Consider the following 19521-nt stretch of genomic DNA (forward strand, 5'->3'; position numbering starts at 1 on the left):
TATTTATTTACTCTTAAATAATAGTAAATTAAACAAAGAAGCTGCAAAACAATGTTTGCAGTATAACTACAGGCAGCATATGCAATTAGAAACAGAGAAAAAAACTAGGTCTAGATAGATCGATAATAAAATATGAACAGATTAAAGTCTGGAAAGATACACACTAAACTGGGACAGATGACAAGATTCTAGTCAAGCAAGACTTCAATTTCTATTGTTTCTATTATTTGAGTATTTTTACAAGAATGTATTCATATATTGCTACTGTAATTCTTTTTAAAAAGGGAAAAAGGAAAATTTGTAGGAACAGAAAGATATTATAAAGGCACAAGAAAAATTAAGAAATAGAAACAGACTGAAAAATAGAGAGGAAAACTGAATGAATGAAATCAATGAGGAGAGCTAAGCAGCATCTATAGAGCCCCACCAGCACAAAGGCTTGGAACTGGTTGATCAAGTACTTCTGGAAATTAGGATAGAGGTCAAGCTAAAAAGAAGAGTACTAACAAAAGTCCAGAAGGCTGAAGGGTTATTCATCAGAGAAAATAAAACAGATTATTTCTGGATTAGGAGAAACCAAGCACACTGAGCACAGGGATAACACATTGAAAACAAGAATTAATTAAAAGTTCATCTACAGGGGCGCCTGGGTGGCTCAGTCGGTTAAACATCTGCCTTTGGTCGGGTCATGATCTCAGGGTCCTGGGACTGAGTCCCGCATCAGGCTCCTTGCTCAGCGGGGAGCCTGCTTCTCCCTCTGCCTGCAGCTCCCCCTGCTTGTGCTCTCTCTCTGACAAATAAATACATAAAATCTTTTAAAAATAAATAGATGATAGAAAGATAGATAGACAGATATTTTGAGAAGAAATGCAGAGAACTGAGCCTGAGTTTCAGGGTGAATTAGAGATAAAACAGAAATCTCTACCTTCCACAGTGAGTCAACACACGATACAAATGGCAAATACATAGTTATCATATAACCCAACAATCCCACTCTTAGGTTTTTAAGAGAAAAATATATATCCACACAGAAACTTGTGTATGAATGTTCATGTCAGCATTATTTATATTAACCTAAAAAATGAAAACACCACAAATATCCATCAACTAATGAATGAACAAAATGTGGTACAGTAGTTCCCCCACCCCTGACCCCATATCCACGGTTTCTCTCTTTCACAGTGTGTTACCCAAAGTCTGTTACCCGCAGTCAACAATGGTCCATCCAGAAACAGATGATCCACCTTCTGACAGTACGTACATACAATTAGTAGCCTAACACTACTTCACAATGCCTACGTCATTCACCTGCCTAATTTATAAATTAAGCTTTATCATAGGTATGTATAGGGAAAAACATAATATGTATAGGGTTCAATAGTATCTGTGGTTTCAGGCATCCATTGGGGGTCTTAGAATGTATCCCCCATGCATAAGGGGAGACTACTGTATTTCCATAAATGCAATGTTGTTCAGCAGGCAGGCAAGAAGAAAGGCAAGAAAGAAAGCAAGAGAGAGAGAGAGAAAGAGAAAGAGAAAGAAAGAAAAGAAAAAGAAGAAAGAAAAAGAAAAAGAACAAACGAACTGAGAGGTGTTACAACATGGATAAACCCTAAAAACAACAGGCTAAGAGAAAGAAGCCAGTCATGAAAGATTACATATTGTATGATTCCATTTATATGAAATGTCCACAATAGGCAAATTCTCAGAAATAAAAAGTGGTTGCAAGAGGCTGAAGTTAAGTGGGAATGAGGGGTGTACTACTAAAAGGCAGAGTTTCTCTTTTAGGAGTAATGAAAATGTTCTAAAATTAGATATTGGTGATAGTTACACAACTCAATATACTAACACCACTGAATTTATACACTTTAAAGGAGTAAATTTTATGGCATATGAATTATAGCTCAAAGAAGTTGTTTTAAAAATGGCATTCCTTGGGCGCCTGGGTGGCTCAGTTGGTTAAGCGACTGCCTTCGGCTCAGGTCATGATCCTGGAGTCCCGGGATCGAGTCCCGCGTCGGGCTCCCTGCTCGGCAGGGAGTCTGCTTCTCCCTCTGACCCTCCCCCCTCTCATGTGCTCTCTCTCATTCTCTCTCTCTCAAATAAATAAATAAAATCTTAAAAAAAAAAAATGGCATTCCTTACAGTGGAATGAATAAATGAATAAATGAATGATGAATGAACAACAAAAACAAAAAAATAAAAATGGCATTCCTTTAGCCACACCCTTTCTTTCTTAAGTACCTTTCCAGCATAGAGAATACTAGAAGAATCTAAAGCATCATCCAATGGTCTCCAGTCCACTATTACTTCAGCATCCTAGAGAAAGAAATTATGGACTATATTTACTAGTCAGCAATATCTTACATTCTTAGTTACCTATTTTTAATTCCCTGAACGCAAAATGAAAATTTTAAACCCTTAAATATTAGCATTTTAAATATGCAATATCACAAGTAAACCACTATTTGACAATAAATGTTATGTACATTTTTAAATTCTGCTTATTTTTCATGACAAAAATTTGTAATACTGAAACTTTTACATAAGTTTTTAATATTCCATGCCATTTTACGGGCTTATCTAAAGTATTATTTTCCTGGGGTGCCTCGCTGGCTCAGTTAGTGGAGTATGGGACTCTTGATATCAGGCTTGTAAGTTCGAGGCCCATACTGAGTGTAGAGATTACATATTTTTCAACATCATTTTCATGTTAAATTTATAACCACTGTTCAATTACATAATTTCACCTTACACATGAAATTCAAACTTACTGATAATGCCCCAAAGATAAACCACTGCCATAAACAATTATTAAATAAAATCACTTACTAAAAACATACCTTTTCTAACACACGTAATATTCCTGAAATCAAGCTGTCTTGGTCATTGGTCTTTCCACAAGATGAGTGAATATAGACCCCTTCCTGTTCATATATAATCTGGAACAACAAAAAAAGAATCACACCATTATTATTCAGTAAGATTTCGACATTTGTTAAAAAAAATTATGGGGGCGCCTGGGTGGCTCAGTTGGTTAAGCGACTGCTTCGGCTCAGGTCATGATCTGGAGTCCCTGGATCGAGTCCCGCATCGGGCTCCCTGCTCGGCAGGGAGCCTGCTTCTCCCTCTGACCCTCCCCCCTCTCATGTACTCTCTCTCTCTCATTCTATCTCAAATAAATAAAATCTTTAAAAAAAAAAATTATGTATTTTCATATAATGCCTGAACCACATTTCTGACTATTTCATATATAAACGTATTATTTTAAAAATACCACTCAGGCTTAAGAGCACTTCAAATTAAGATAAACTGGAAGGTAGTCTGCTCTATGGAAGTTTGCTGGTTTAGTGATAATCACAATCTTGATCTTCTCCATAAACAAAGATGTCACAGTAATTGCTAATGTGTCTCAAGTGAATTCCACTTAAAATACATTTTTAACAAACGTTAAGCAAAATATTGGATTCAAACTGAAAAAGGCCATGAAAACATTCAAGAATAAGAACAGATGAAATACAGTACATGTTTTACTGTAAGATCATTTCAGTGTGTTTTTGTAGCACAGTGGCATAGAAATTCAGGGAGTAACATGGGAATTTTAAGGAGTAATGATGAGGACTTCTAGGAATGATTAAAGTAGTTCATGCACACAAATATTTACTGAGTGCTTCTATATGTAAAAGCATGCAAAAGACTATAGTTATGTAGATATGATTAAGACATGGTCCTGAACAATATCCTGTGGGAATATAAGGGAGACTGAAGCTAATTCCTGAGTAAACTGAACCATGTAAAGTTAAGTCTTGTCTTCTATTAGCAGAATATTATAAATTTAAGATTCCATTCCTGGGACCCATTTCCCAAACAATTACATTTTTTTTCATTATGAAAATAAGAGAAATAAAATAATCACTTTGAGACCTAAGTACTTTTCACATACAGAAGTTTGGAATAGAGTGTAAGTTTCTATTTATGTAGACCTCTTTTTTTTTTTTTTTAACTCCAGTATAATTAACATAGTTATATCAGTTTTAGGTGTACAACATAGTGATTCAACAATTCTATACATTACTCCGTGCTCATCATAAGTGTACTTTTTTCTTTTTTAATTTAAATTCAATTAATTAACATATGATGTATTATTTGTTTCAGGGGTACAGGTCTGTGATTCATCAGTCTTACATAATACCCAGTGCTCACTACAACACATACCCTCTCTTAACCGTCTTCCCGTGTTTCACCCATCCCCCACCATCGGCTCTCTGGTACCCACCAGTTTGTTCTCTATATTTAAGAGCCTTGTTTTTTGTCTCTTTTTCTTTGTTCATTTGTTTTGTTTCTTAAATTCCACATATAAGTGATATCATATGGTGTCTTTCTCTAACTGGCTTATTTCACTTAGCATTACACCCTCTAGATCCATCCATGTTGTTGCAAATGCCAAAACTTCATCTTTTTATAGCTGAGTAATATTGCATTGTGTGTGTGGGAGGGTGTATATATCACATCTTTTTTTTTTTTAAGATTTTTTTATTTATTTGACAGAGAGAGATAGAGAGCACAAGCAGGGGGAGCAGCAGAGGGAGAGGGAGAAGCAGGCTCTCCGCTGAGCAGGGAGCCCAACGCGTGGCTCGATCCCAGGACCCTAGGATCATGACCTGAGCCGAAGGCAGACACTTAACCACTGAGCCACCCTGGTGCCCCCACAACTTCTTTACCCATTCATCTATCAATGGATACTTGGGATGCTTCCATATTTTGGCTATTGTAAATAATGCTGCTATAAACATAGGGATGCATGTATCCCTTTGAATTAGTGTTTTTATATTCTTTGGGTAAATACCCAGTAGTGGAATTACTGAATCTTATGGTAATTCTATTAATGTTTTGAGGAATCTCCATACTGTTTTCTACAGTGGCTGCACCAGTGTGCACTCCCACCAACAGTGCACAAGGGATTCCTTTTTCTCCATATCCTCGCCAACACTTGTTGTTTCTTGTGTTGTTGATTTTAGCCATTCTGACAGGCGTGAGATAGTATCTCATTGTGATTTTGATTTGCATTTCCCTGATACATGATGATGAGCACCTTTTCATGTGTCTCCTGGCCATGTGTATGTCTTCTTTGGAGAAATGTCTATTTGTGTCTTCTGCCCATTTAATTGGATTATTTGGTTTCTTTGGTGTTGAGCTGCATAAGTTCTTTATTTATTTTGGATACTAAGCCTTTATCAGATATGTCATTTGCAAATATCTTCTCCCATTCCATAGGCTGGCTTTAAGTTTTACTGATTGTTTCCTTTGCTGTGCAGAAGGTTTTTATCTTGAGGTAGTCCCAACAGTTTATTTTTGCTTTTGTTTTCCTTGCCTGAGGAGACATGTCTAGAAAAATGTTTTTACAAATGATGTCTAAGAAATTACTACTATGCTTTCTTCTAGGATTTATATGGTTTCAGGTCTCATATTTAGATCTTTAAACCATTTTGGTTTTATTTTTGTGTAGATTATAAGAAAATGTGTCCAGTTTCATTCTTTTACATGTAGCTGTTCAGTTTTCCCAACACCACCTGTTGAAGACACTGCCTTTTTCCCAATGCATATTCTTGCCTCCTCTGGTGAAGCTTAATTGACATGGGTTTATTTCTGGGCTTTCTGTTCTGTTCCACCCATCTGTGTGTCTATTTTTGTGCTAGTGCCATACTGTTTTGATTACAACAGCTTTGCAGTATATCTTGAAATCTGAGACTGTGATATCTCCAATTTTGTTCTTTTTCAAGACTTTTTTGGCTAATCGGGGTCTTTTGCAATTCCATACAAATTTTAGGATTATTTATTTTAGTTCTATGAAAAATGCTGTTGGTATTTTGATAGGAATTGCATTAAATCTGTAGACTGCTTTGAGTAGTATGGACATTTTATATTTACCATCTCACTATTCAGAATACCATGGGGACCAGCATGCAAGACAAGCACCTTCACAACCCATCACCATCACACCCTAGTTATGAATGTAAATGGGTATGCATCTTCCTGTTTTTAACTAACATTTATGGAATACTTATGCACCAGGAACTCCACATGTTATAGCTTAATCCCCCTAACCCTAGACCATAGGCTCTATAACTGTATCCTACTACATCATTAGAATGGAAAGCCCATTTGTGTTAATGAGAAAACTGAAAAAGATATTAAATAACTTGCCTAAGATCGTTGATGCAAATAGTAAGGGATGGTTAAGGAGCAGTGTGGAGATTAAAATCCAGGCAGTCGGATCCCAGAGAACTGTGCTCTTAGCTACTGTGTTATAAAGTACATTACTTTTACTGTTATTCCCATGTTACATTAGTCACTTGTGATATGAAGTTATATGTCAGGAAAAGAGTCCTTCTAGTAATCAAGATCACCAGAGAAATTCTGATCTCAAAAACCCAAGATGGCCTTCACTGAAATAGTGGTTAAGCACCAGACCAACATTAAGCAGAAGGCAAAGACTGGGGACAGCATGAGTTGGGGAGCAGTAGAAGACAATTCTATACTGTTTCCATAAAGATAAAAACTTTTAAAGTACACAGATTTATTCACACATGTGCATAAAGATATGCTTAAAACTATTCACAGCACTATTATTTATAACATCAGGTGGGGTGAGGGAGGGAGAAAAAAAGGAAAGGGAAGTTATGAATCTAGATACCCACACAGGGGAAATGATCAAATACCTCCTGGGATAGTCATTCTATGGGGAATACTATTCAGGAATTAAGAAAGGATATGATAGATTAAATGAACAAACAAACATGGAAAAAACTGCCAATTATATATAGCATGATGACATTTATGTATTTTTAAAAGCTTCTCTAAATTGCTGTAAAATACCCAGAACAAGTTCTGGAAGGACACAGTTTAAGCTGTTAACAGAGATTACTTGTGAAAGAGAATGGGATATGGAAAGGCTGAAAGAAAACTGTAACAGTCTATGTTAATGCCTCTAACATACTTGAATATTTCAAAGCTAAAATACAGTTACACATTGCTTAGTAATAAAAAATAATTTTAGTAAGTAAATAAGGAAATTGCAGAAGTATAAACTATAACCTTTCCAGACTTCAATTTATCAATTTTCAAAACAAGAGGTTAAACTAGATAATTATATCTGGGGCCACAATATGCAGTTAAGGGAAAGAAATCCATTAAAATCTAAAGCTTTAGTGAGAAATAGATTAGAGACATGTCTGGAAACTACATGTTAGCATACTTTCTCCTAAGTCTCAGCTAAAACAATAATCAAGAGCTTCATAGTTCTCCCGTCGCCTGGGTGGCTCTCTTGGTTAAGCCTCCGATTCTTGGTTTCAGCTCAGATCATGATCTCATGGATCAAGGGATCAAGCCCCACATCAGGCTTCCTGCTCAGTAGGGAGTCTGCTTGAAATTCTCTCCCTCTGCCCACCCCCCCGAAAAGAGCTTCATAGTTCTCATAGTAGAAAAAAGGACACTCATTTTGCCCAGAAAAGTTTGGTATCATTAACAATGCAATCTAAAATTCTGTGATACTATTAACACTAAACAGACTCTGGAACCTTAATAAAGTAAGTAAATCCTAAAGAACCAAATAAAACACTTTACCTAACTGAAGCACATAAGAAGAGTTCCTTACTCTTTCTTTCCCATGCATATATTGGTCAAGTGTTGCCTATTCTCTTTTTCATTTAAGAAAAAGTTGAGATTCCTAAGTAATTTCACTGAGAAAATATTTAAAAAGCATTAAAGTACCAGGAACCTTACAAAAAAAATCTAAGCTGCACTCATTCTGGGTTCTGTCCTGAACTCTTTAGCACTTTCTGAGGAACAAATTACACGTCCAAAAATCCACAACTCCAAACCCAGACTTGTACTGTCTTTAGAAAGCAGTCATATTCAGCTTTCTAATTTGAAGGGTGTGATGTTAATCAATACAAATTATTAATCCTGCCAGAAATCGAATGAAATTAATAAACTTACCTTCCTGAGCTCCTAAACCTTATGAAGTCTTATGAGACTTACAGGGACCAAACAAACTAGTTACATCAGTACATAATTTACTTCAAATAGTAAACAACTAAATGATAATTTTTAACTATTTATTGTTTTCAAAGCACTCCGATCTTCTTTAATCCTCAGAGCCAAATTGAATGTCTCAGAAATAGACTTTATTTCCATCTCCATCTTACAGAAGAATAAACTGAGACACAAAGCGGTTCAGTGACTTTACTCAAGACCACATGCATACCAAAGAAAGGAGTGGATTTCAGATTTCCCAATACCTTCATCCATTAAATTTCAACTGTTATTGCCTCAAGAAACTACCAGAAAAATTTCACATGGCTTCCCTAGAGGAAAGCAGTTTCTGAAATTGCTTAGATGTACAAAATAATGCTGCTTAGGACTAAAAACAATTTTTAAATGTCTTTCATTTATAAATCAATGCAGCAGCTAACTACTTAATAATCTGGCCGTTAAACAAAAATCTTTGGTTTTAACCCCTCTGTAATTCTAAATATTATACACAAAAAGCTAGTACTCTCTTTTATATCATCTTGGTTTGAATCATTCATTTTAATATAGTCCTTCACTCTATTTTTGCGGGAATGATTTTACTTATTTTTTTACTTACAGCATATGTCTGTTCATCACTCAAGCTTCTGAGTACATGTGCCTAATAAAATACAACTCTACAGGTATCAACTACCTTCAATAGCTCAAAACACAAAAACAGAAGTCCAACTAAAATTCTGATCTTACACAATATAAAAATGGTATTTCTTCTTCATCAGACTCTATAAGTGAATTGATTCCTGAGGAGTATCTTTCTGCCATAGGACATTTTGCTTCCTATCTTCATCAATAGTAATAATTAGAATTTGAAAAGCTATCTCCAAGCTTGTTTGATATGAAAAATTATTTCGCTACAGGGAATAATTATGATATCAGGAATTTCATCTGAGGCAATACATTTAGTAAAACAGGTTTCCAATTTCTTTACTCTGGTTTTTTTCATAATCTCTAATGCAAAATAAAAAGAAAAGTTAAAATGCTATTATGAGCATGTAATATTCTATTATGCGTTACTTTACACAGCATTTGTATGTTATCACATTTGATCCTCATAACACAATTAGATATGTGTTATCATTCCCACTTTGTAACTGAGAAAAAATGCAAAGGAAGTTAAGTGATTTGATCAAGGTTCTTCCACTAGTCTGGGGTTGAGATCCAGAAATCTGCTCTGACATGTTTTATTTGTCCAAAGGGTACACAATGACAAGCCAATCAACATAAGGTGCAGTATATAAAGACACTAGCAAAATTATTCCAGTATACTATGGCTCATATTCCAATCCGAAGAAGTCAGCAATTACCAATGCTGTGAACATAAGTAGGTCCTCTGTGCGACAGGAAGCAAAGAAAGGACACCAGCAATGCCTCTCTTTCTACTACCTGAGATTTGAGACAAGATGAAGAGTTCATACGAATAGGAAAAAAATGTAAGTCAGAAAGAAAAACAAGAAAAAATCATATTCCAATGAGGTAAAGGGCAAATAAAACTAATGTCAGGAAGTTGGCAAATGGTATATTTGCTGCTGAAGCAAGCACAGGAAGCTGGGAATGTAGAGCTAGGAGAAGAAAAAGACTGAGACAAAAGTCTGCACTACTAGAGATGACAGCACGTTTGAGACTCCTTGAGTTATCCACACCAAGCACCCCAAATAGGAACACAATGTACAGGCAGTAAAGACATCCCATGATTGCTACCCTAAGGACAAAGGCACTGACTGAATGTAAAAATATAACAGCCTGATCATTTCCCTAGCACACATATCTGAGATACTGTAAAAAGTCTATGTCAGATTCTCCAAGCCTAATAACTCACAAATTTATGATATTCTATAACAGAACAAATTATATGGCAAAAACACATCTGTGATACATCTCTAATGAAGATATAAATGGTGCTTTCACTTCATCTTCCAGTTTATTTGGCAGGGAAAATAAAGTATGAAAACTGTACACAATAGGATATACAGTTGTCAAAATCAGGATTTGGGTGGTTTGGGGTAGTTTTGGGTTTGGGTTTTTGAACCATGATTCCTGTATGGTCCAATTTCTCGAAATCAAGAAATACCGTGTTTGGGTGGTTTGGGGTAGTTTTGGGTTTTGGTTTTTGGACCATGATTCCTGTATGGTTCAATTTCTCGAAATCAAGAAATACCGTGTTAAAATGAAACAGGAGAATAAACAAACTACCTAAGGAAAAATAAATATCAAATACCATAAAAGACAAAAGGTGCAAGACTGAGGAAAAAAAAGAACTGAAAGAAGTATCCAGTAATACTAAGTAGAGAACATAAAAGAAACTGAAATACAAACAAAAAAAGAAGGACAGCAGTGTTTAAAAAATGCTAGTACCAATAACGAAATGCAAGAAAGTAAGTACTACAAAAGTTAGGGCAGTGGTTACTTGGGGGAAAAGGGTACATGGAAGATCTTCTGGAGTGGCTGTAAAGGTCTATTTCTTGACTGAAATGGTGGTTACAAGGATGTCTGCCTTATGAAGTTACAGACGTATCATTTCTCTGTAAATAAGTTTTGTTTTACAACCTAAATGCTAAAAATCACTGGTAATAAAAGCAAAATGTGCAGTTTTACAAACAATTTAAACCAAATCTCATAGCTAGTGGAGGAATACTGTCAGATGGAAATCATGACATGAATTCAACAATGAAAGGACATACACTGAGGAAACTAAACAAAAGGATACATCAAGCAGATTTGAGGGAACAGCACCACCTATCACTACACATACCAGCAAAATAAAAGGAAGGGAAGGAGGGGAAAGAATGTTATCTTTACAGAGATTATACACAGACTACCAATGAAACAGGGAAAAAAGATACTTTCATATCAATTACAAACTGGCATAAACCCACTCTTATAGAGGTGATGATGACCTTCAGCTACCCATATATCTACGTGACATTCTCCAAATACTTAGCACCTGATAAAATTCTTGAATGTCTTGTTGACAACATCACCTCTCAGAAAACACAGAGCGAAAGAAAACCAATACAGATAACAAGAATGAAATGGTTATTACAAAAACTCTGGAAGAGGGGCACCTGGGTGGCTCAGTCAGTTAAGCGTCTGCCTTCGGCTCGGTTCATGATCTCAGGGTCCTGGGATAGAGCCCCACGTCGGGCTCCCTGCTCAGAAAGGAGTCTGCTTCTCCCTCTTCCTCTGCCCCTCTCCACTGCTCACATGTGCGCTCGACCTCTCTCGCTCTCTCTCTCTCAAATAAGTCTTTAAAAACAAACAACAAAAAAACCTCTGGAAGAAAAAGATCTCAGAGTTCCTAACAACCAAGGAAACAAACTTGGAACACAGTCAAATACTCAGCCTAAGCCTGAGGAAAAAAAGATACATAGCAGAAATAGGTATTAATCCCACCAAAAACAGGGGGAAAAACCCTATAATATACATGCAGCCAAGATAGAGCGAAAGAGACTGGATTTACCCTCTCACCAGAAAACAAAAACAAAAACAAAAAAGCAAGCAAGCCAACAAACCTTTGAAACAGTTTGTTTTTTGTTTTGTTTTGTTTTGTTTTGTTTTATCAGGTAATGAAAGACAGTGACTGCTCAAAGGAAACAAATGAGGTGAGCCATACAACTGCGGGAGCTTACTGTCTTGAGAGAGTTTCTAGCTGGCAAAGGGAGAGAAAACCCAGACAATACCTAGTAGTCTCCTGGAGTTGAGGACACAGAGCTGGGAATTGGGGGAGGCCAAGACAGAGTTCACAGGACAGAGTCCCAGGGAAGAGAGAAAGGCACAGAGAACTCAAAAGAGATCTGCAGAGGTCCATCCCTGAGTAGCCAGCAGAGTACTGGTCAGTGCATGTGTATCAATAATTTACATTAAATTAACTAAGGCTAGGGGGGAAAGTCACTTGAAATTATTAGAAGAAACAATATGCAAGCTCACACAGAACTATTCCCACCAGAGTGGGAAACTTCATAATTCCCAGGGCACTGGATAAAGTACTCAACAGCCTAGCCTCAGCAGTGGGGAAAAATTAGTTCCACATTAAATGCTGTGCTGTACCCATCTAACAAAGTTTAAAAACAAGACCCAAAACTGTTGGTTTCCACATAACAGGATAATACATAAATACATAAATATCTACAACCAACAAGATAAAATTCACAAGAGCTAACATCTAGTAAAAAAAATTTACCAGGCACACTAACAGGAAAATTTGATCCGAATGAGCAGGAAAATCAACCAATTAACTATGACCCCAAATGACACAAAAAATAGAATTAGCAGAGAAGAATATTAAAGCATTATTATAACTGAATTGGATATAGTCAAGATTCTAGAAAAAGTCAGAAATCACTAAGAAGACATCAAAAATATAAAAAACACCCAATGAACTTCTACAGATGAAAACTTCAATGAAAAATGAAAAATACACTAAAAGGAATAATGGCAGATTAGACATCACAGAAGAATAATGAACCTCAAGTTACAGCAATAGAAACTATATACACACAGGAAAAAAAGACTGAGAAAAGGTGAAGAGAGCATCAATGAGCTGCAGGAAAACTTCAAGTGGTCTAAAATACATATAATTGAAGTACTTGAAGATGATGAAGAGGAGAAACAGAAAAAGATCTCTTTTGAAAAAATAACTGCAGACATTTTTCCAAATTTGATGAAGACTAATAAACCCACAGATCTAAACACCCCAATGAACTCAAAATTGCAAGAATCACAAAGAGAACTATATATAGGTACATCATAATCAAATTGTACAAAATCAGTAATATACAGAAAATCTTGAAATCAGCCAGAGGAAAAAAAAAGGTTAAATATAACGAGTTCAGCAGATTTCTTTTTAGAAACAAGACTAGAAAACAATGAAGAAACACTTTTTTCTTTTTAACCACATTACTAAGATATGATTGACATGAATTTAATGTGTACAATTTTTTTAAAAAGATCTAATTTATTTATTTGACAGAGAGAGAGTATAAGCAGGGGGAGTGGCAGGGAGAGGGAGAAGGAGGCTCCCGCTGAGCAGAGAGCCCGATGTGGGGCTCAATCCGGGGACCCTGGGATCATGACCTGAGCCAAAGGCAGACAGCCAACAGAGCCACCCAGGCACCTCTAATGTGTATGATTTTTAAAAAGATTTTATTTATTTGAGATAGAGAAGGCACACGCACACATGCACATGCAGGAGCAGGGATGGGGTGGAGGGAGAGGGAAAAACAGGCTCCCTGGGAGCATGGACATGGGGCTCAGTCCCAGGACTCTGAGATCATGACCGGAGCCAAAGGCAGATGTTTAACCAACTGAGCCACCCAGGCGCCCCCCCCCCTTTTTTTTTTTTAAAGATTTTATTTATTTGAGAGAGAGAGAGAGAGCATGGGGGGGGGAGGGTCAGAGGGAGAAGCAGACTCCCCGCTGAGCGGGGAGCCTGATGTGGGACTCGATCCCGGGACTCCAGGATCATGACCCGAGCCGAAGGCAGTCGCTCAACCAACTGAGCCACCCAGGCGCCCCTTTAATGTGTATGATTTGGTAATAAGTCTGGGGATAAGGATACACCCATGAAACCATCATCATCAAGCCATAAACATATCCATCACCTCTCAATGCTTCTTCCTATCTCCTTGGAACATCTTGAAAGTATTGAAAGGAAAACATTGTTAACCTATAATTTTACATGCAGAGAAAATATCTTTCAAAAAAAGAAGATAAAATACTTTTTCAGACATATAAAAGCTAAAAAAGGGGCGCCTGGGTAGCTCAGTCGTTAAGCGTCTGCCTTCGGCTCAGGTCATGATCCCAGGGTCCTAGGATCGAGTCCCACATCGGGCTCCCTTGCTCAGCAGGAAGCCTGCTTCTCCCTCTCCCACTCCCCTTGCTTGTGTTCCTGCTCTCGCTATCTCTCTCTCTGTCAAATAAATAAAATCTTTAAAAAAAATTCCATCACCATCAGACCTACACTACAAAAAATGTTAAAGGAAGTCTTTCAGGCAGAACAAATTATACTAGAAGGAAATCTGAATCTACACACAGAAATGAAAGCCACCCAAAATAGTTAACTATGTGGATAAACACATTTTATTTCTTGTTAATCAAATCTCTTTGTTTAAAGTGTAAGTAGAATGCAGCACATAAACTAAAATTGGAACAATACACAGAGAAGATTAGGATGACATGGAAATTCGTGAAGTGTTCCACATTTTTTCACTATATTGTACACCTGAAACTAATATAACACTTTATGTTAACCATACCAGAATTTTTTTTTCTTTTTTTTATGTTCAGTTAGCCGACATATAGTATATCATTAGTTTTTGATGTAGTGTTCAACCATTCATTAGTGGGGTATAACACCCAGTGCTCATTATAACATGTGCCCTCCTCAATACCCATCACCCAATTACCCCATTCCCTCCCACCCCCCTTCCCTCTGCAACCCTCAGTTTGTTTCCTGGAGTCCAGAGTCTCTCATGGTTTGTCTCCCTCCCTGATTTCTTCCCATTCAGTTCTCCCTCCCTTACCCCACGGTCCTCTGCGCTATTCCTTATGTTCCACATATGAGTGAAACCATATGATAACTGTCTTTCTCTGCTTTCTCTCACTTAGCAAAATACCCTCCAGTTCCATCCACATCGATGCAAATGATAGGTATTCATCCTTTCTGATGGCTGAGTAATATTCCATTGACCATACCAGAATTTAAAATAAAAGAGAAAAAAAGAAAGCACAACTAGATAAATGCACGTATATCTTTGTTTTGTGGGTTTGTAACACAGGCAAAGTAAAATAAAAATAACACAAAGGTCAGGAGAAGAGAAATGGAAGTATATTATTCTAAGTTCTTATACTTTACGCCAAGTAGTATAACTCTCGAAGATAAATGTTAAATGTTAAAGATGTAGAAGTTAAGGTAAGTTAAAGTAGTAAAGATGTATACTATAAGCCCTAAAGCAATCTCTAAAATAAGAGATATAGCTAATAAGTCAACAAAGGAAGTAAACATGGAATAATTAAAACTACTCTGTTAATCACAAAGAAGGCAGAAATAGAAAATGAAACAAAGAAAAGATGGGACAAATAGACAACAAATAGCAAAATGACAGATTTAAATTTAACCACATCAGTAATTGCATTAAATGTAAATCATCTAAAGACCCCAACTAAAAAGAGGCTGTCAGACTGGATAAAAAATATCTTTTTTCACTATGGTGAATTTACAGGGATTGATTTTTGAATTTTTTTTTTTAAGATTTTATTTATTTATTTGACAGAGAGAGAGCGAGAGCAGGAACACAAGCAGGGGGAGTGGGAGAGGGAGAAGCAGGCTTCCCGCCGAGCAGGGAGCCCAATGTGGGACTCGATCCCAGGACCCTGGGATCATGACCTGAGCCGAAGGCAGACGCTTAACGACTGAGCCACCCAGGTGCCCCTGATTTTTTAATATTAAACCAACCTCAAGTAGGGTAAACCCTACTTGGTCATGAAGTATTTTCATTTTTGCATATTGTTGGATTCAGTTTGCTAAATTTTGTTTAGAATTTTTGCATCTAAGTTCATGAGATATATTGGTCTATAGTTTTATATTCTTGTAATGTTTTAGTTTCATTTTGGTGTCAGGGTAATAATGCTGCTTCTCCATCTTTCCCCTGCCCCCCACCCCGCTCGCGCGCTCTCTCTCTCTCTCCCAAATAAATAAATGAATAATCTTTAAAGAAAAAATTTGTGCGGTGTCACTAAGCAGTGCTTAGTGAGTGGGAAATGTATAGCACTACATGCCTTTATTAGAAAAGAAAAAAGGCCGGGCGCCTGGGTGGCTCAGATGGTTAAGCGTCTGCCTTCGGCTCAGGTCATGATCCCAGGGTCCTGGGATCGAGTCCTGCATCGGGCTCTCTGCTCCTTGGGAGCCTGCTTCTCCCTCTGCCTCTCTCTCTCTGTCTCTCATGAATAAATAAATAAAATCTTTAAAAAAAAAAGAAAAAAGGCCTCAAATTAATGACCTCAGCTTCTAACTTAAGATACTAGAAAAAGAACTGTAAATGAAACCCAAAGTAAGCAGAAAGAAATAACGATCAGAGAAGAAATCAATAAAAATACAAAAAAGAAAAATGGGGGAGGGGGAAATCAATGAAACCAAAAACTACTTCTTTAAGAATAAAACTGGTAAAACTCTAGCCAGACTGATAAGGGAAAAACAAAAGACACAAATTAACCAATATTAAGAATTAGAGCATTAACATCACTACAGATTTACACAGAAAAAAGATACCAAGAAAAAAAGGGAAAAAAGATACTAAGAAATTTCTTGACCTTAGACTAATAAATTTGAAACTTAGAAAAAACAGATAAATTCCTTAAGAGACAAAGCTATCAAAGCTCACTCAAGATGAAATAGATAACCTGAGTAGCCCAGTAGCAATTAAGGAAATTGAATTTGTAGTTAAAAACCTTAAGACAAAGAAAATTCCAGGCCCAGATGCTTCTACTGATGAATTTTGCCAAATATTTATAGAAGTAATACCAACCCTACACAAACTCTTTCAGAAATGTATTATTGATGTAAAGAAAAATAAACAGACTGACAGTACAGAATAAAGAGTTCAAAAATCCACATATATATATATATATGGTAAATTCATTTTTGACAAAAGTACAAAAGCAATTCAGCAAAGAACAGTCTTTTCAATAGCACTTGAAAAACTGCTCTTCAGTGTGCAAAAAATAAACTTCAATCCATATACTGCACCACATACACAAATTAAATTGAAATGGGTCACAGATTTAAAGGTAAAAAGTAAATCTACAGGGGCTCTTGGGTGGCACAGTCAGCTAAGCATCTGACTCTTGGTTTAGGCTCGGGTCGTGATCTCAGGGGGGTGAGATCAAGCTCCATGTCAGACACCACACTCAGCAGGAGTCTGCTTGAAATTCTCTCTCTCCCACTGCCCCTTCCTAAACTGTGCTTGCATGCATGTGCTCTCTCTTTCAAATAAATAAATTTTAAAAAAACAAAACAAAACCTACAAAATTGAGGAAGAAAACATAGGAGATAATCTTACGGCCTTGGTTCAGCAAAAATTTTTTAGAAATGACACCAAAAGCATAAAAGAAAAAAACTGACACATCAACAAAACTGAACACTTCTGCTCTTTAAAAGACATTATCAAGCAAATGAAAAGCCAAGGCTCAGGCAGGGAAAAGACATTTGCAAATCACATCACATATCTAATAAAGGACCTATATCCAGAACATAAGAACTCTCAAAACTCAGTAACGAGAAATGAGTAACACAGTTTAAAATAAAATGAGGAAAAGATATGAACAGACACTTCACCAAGGAAGATATAGGGATGGCATATAACCACATGAAAAGATGCTCAACATCATTAATCATTAGGGAAATGCAAATTGAAACCATAATGAAATACTACACATCTATTACAATGGCTATAATTAAAAAGACTAACATGCCAAATGTTGACAGAGATGTGGAACAGTTGGGACTTTCATACACCACAGTGAGAATGTAAAAATGGTACATCTACTTGGGAAAATAGTTTGGCAGTTTCTTAAAATGCTAAGGGTGCAACTAACATGATCCATCAGCCATTCTACTCCGTGGTATCTGCCCAAGAAAACAGAAAGCATCTGTTCATACAAAGACTATACCAATTTTCGTAGAAGCTCTATTTGTAACAGCCAAAAGTAGAAAAAAATCCAAATGTCTATCAACAGGTTAATGAATGAACAAATCTTTGTATACCCATACAATGGAATACTATTTGGCAATAAAAATGAATAAACTAATTATACATGCAATATTAATGAATCTCAAAATAAATATGCTGAATTTATATGAAATTCTAGAAAATGTAAACTAATCTATAGTGATAAAAAGAAGCTCAGTGGTTGCCTATGGACAAGGTAAAAGTAGTGATAGATTACTGTGAGTCGAGAGGAAACTGACAGAAATATCATCATCTTGATTGTGTTGATGGGTTCACAGTATACACATGCATCATAAGTTATCAAATTACACACTGTATGTATAACTTATGACAATAAGTTGTAACTTATTGTCAATTGTACCTCAAACTGTATGAAAAATATTTTACATGAAAGGTCTATTGTTTTAAACTGTAAAACCCCATATAAAGGTAAATATGTAAATAGATCGTTCCCTTAAAAAAAAAAAAAGAAAGAAAGAAAAGGGAAGTTGATCCTGCCTCAAAAAAAAAAATGAGATTACACTGTTTTCATTGCATATTAGGTGTCCATAGGGAGCAAACAACTATCAACAAAGACTTGCCACTTAGTGGTATTAAGCTAATTACCTAAAACTGATTCAAACTGAAACTTTTATTAGGCACTTACTATGTGCCAGACATCATGAAGAACAGAAAAATAAACAAGATAAAGTTCCTTGCATGTACCTGGCAATGTTATAAAAAAGGTAAAATCTTTACACAAACTAGAATATTCTAAGCACTACCCACCCTCTTGGGAGGGGGAGAAAACAATGTATTAAAGTACTAAAAAAAGGAGAAAAGTTGTTCATTTGGAATAAAACTGCCTCATGCCCTCCAGGATCTTATCTATTCTTAAATATTTGCTAAGATGCCTAAGCAGGTAAGTATATTTATAAAACTCTCAGTGATGATGGCCTGCTGATGGAAAAACAAACTGCACATTTTTTTCCTTTGGCAAAGGAACTCCGCCAGATATAACTTATTAAAAGAACTCTAGACCACAGCAAATGTTTTAGAATAAACTTGATGACCTCTAATTTAGCAAAAGTTAAAATTAAAAGGCAAAAATGAGGAAGGCAAACAGATAAATTCATCTTTCTAGATAAACCGAAATGTACTTGGGACTATCCAACTCAAGACCATGCTACTTTCTGACAAAAAAAGCTGGAAAAGATAAGTTGCACAACACAGCAGCAAGTAATTTTTTATATTGTTCCTACACTTGAGTGGGATGGGATTGGATTTTTATTTGTATTATTATCATAATCTTTATTTTCAAAATTTTACAATTCAACCCAGCTTTTTTAAATTTACTATTAAGCTTAGGGGTAAAATTCTTGCCCTAAGTATCTGTTTAAACATGTTAATCCAACACCTACTATGCATAACATACATTCTTGAACTGTAGTAGCTATGTTAATTTTATAAGCTAAATTGAACAACAAAAAAAGTTTTAAAAATTCAGTTTCTTTAAAACCATTAAGCAGGGGGCGCCTGGGTGGCTCGGTCGTTAAGCATCTGCCTTCAGCTCAGGTCATGGTCCCAGGGTCCTGGGAGCCCCACATCGGGCTCCTGCACAGCAGGAAGCCTGCTTCTCCCTCTCCCACTCCCCCTGCTTGTGTTCCCTCTCTCACTGTCTCTCTCTGTCAAATAAATAAATAAATAATCTTTAAAACCATTAAGCATA

At 36.3% G+C, this 19521-nt stretch overlaps 1 protein-coding gene and 1 pseudogene across 3 annotated transcripts in view; one reads left to right on the plus strand and one right to left on the minus strand.

Moving 5' to 3' along the window:
• The window catches only part of TBC1D15 (TBC1 domain family member 15), an 86619-nt gene that overhangs the window by 52891 nt on the left and 14207 nt on the right, over positions 1 to 19521 (minus strand). For all 3 annotated transcript variants that reach the window (XM_035002124.1, XM_035002122.1, XM_035002123.1), the window contains exons 2-3: positions 2844 to 2942; positions 2245 to 2319 (exon numbers count right to left, since the gene is read on the minus strand). Coding sequence is in view for 2 of the 3 variants with exons in the window: in XM_035002122.1 (XP_034858013.1) it covers positions 2245 to 2319; positions 2844 to 2942 (174 nt within the window). In the remaining variant the exon portion in view is untranslated. The remainder of the gene's footprint in view (positions 1 to 2244; positions 2320 to 2843; positions 2943 to 19521) is intronic.
• Positions 14200 to 14292, plus strand: LOC118009073 (annotated as a pseudogene).

The sequence above is a fragment of the Mirounga leonina genome, unplaced genomic scaffold (assembly GCF_011800145.1).
Source record: "Mirounga leonina isolate KUSES-001 unplaced genomic scaffold, KU_Mleo_1.0 Mir_126, whole genome shotgun sequence".
In the NCBI taxonomy this organism is placed as follows: domain Eukaryota; kingdom Metazoa; phylum Chordata; class Mammalia; order Carnivora; family Phocidae; genus Mirounga; species Mirounga leonina.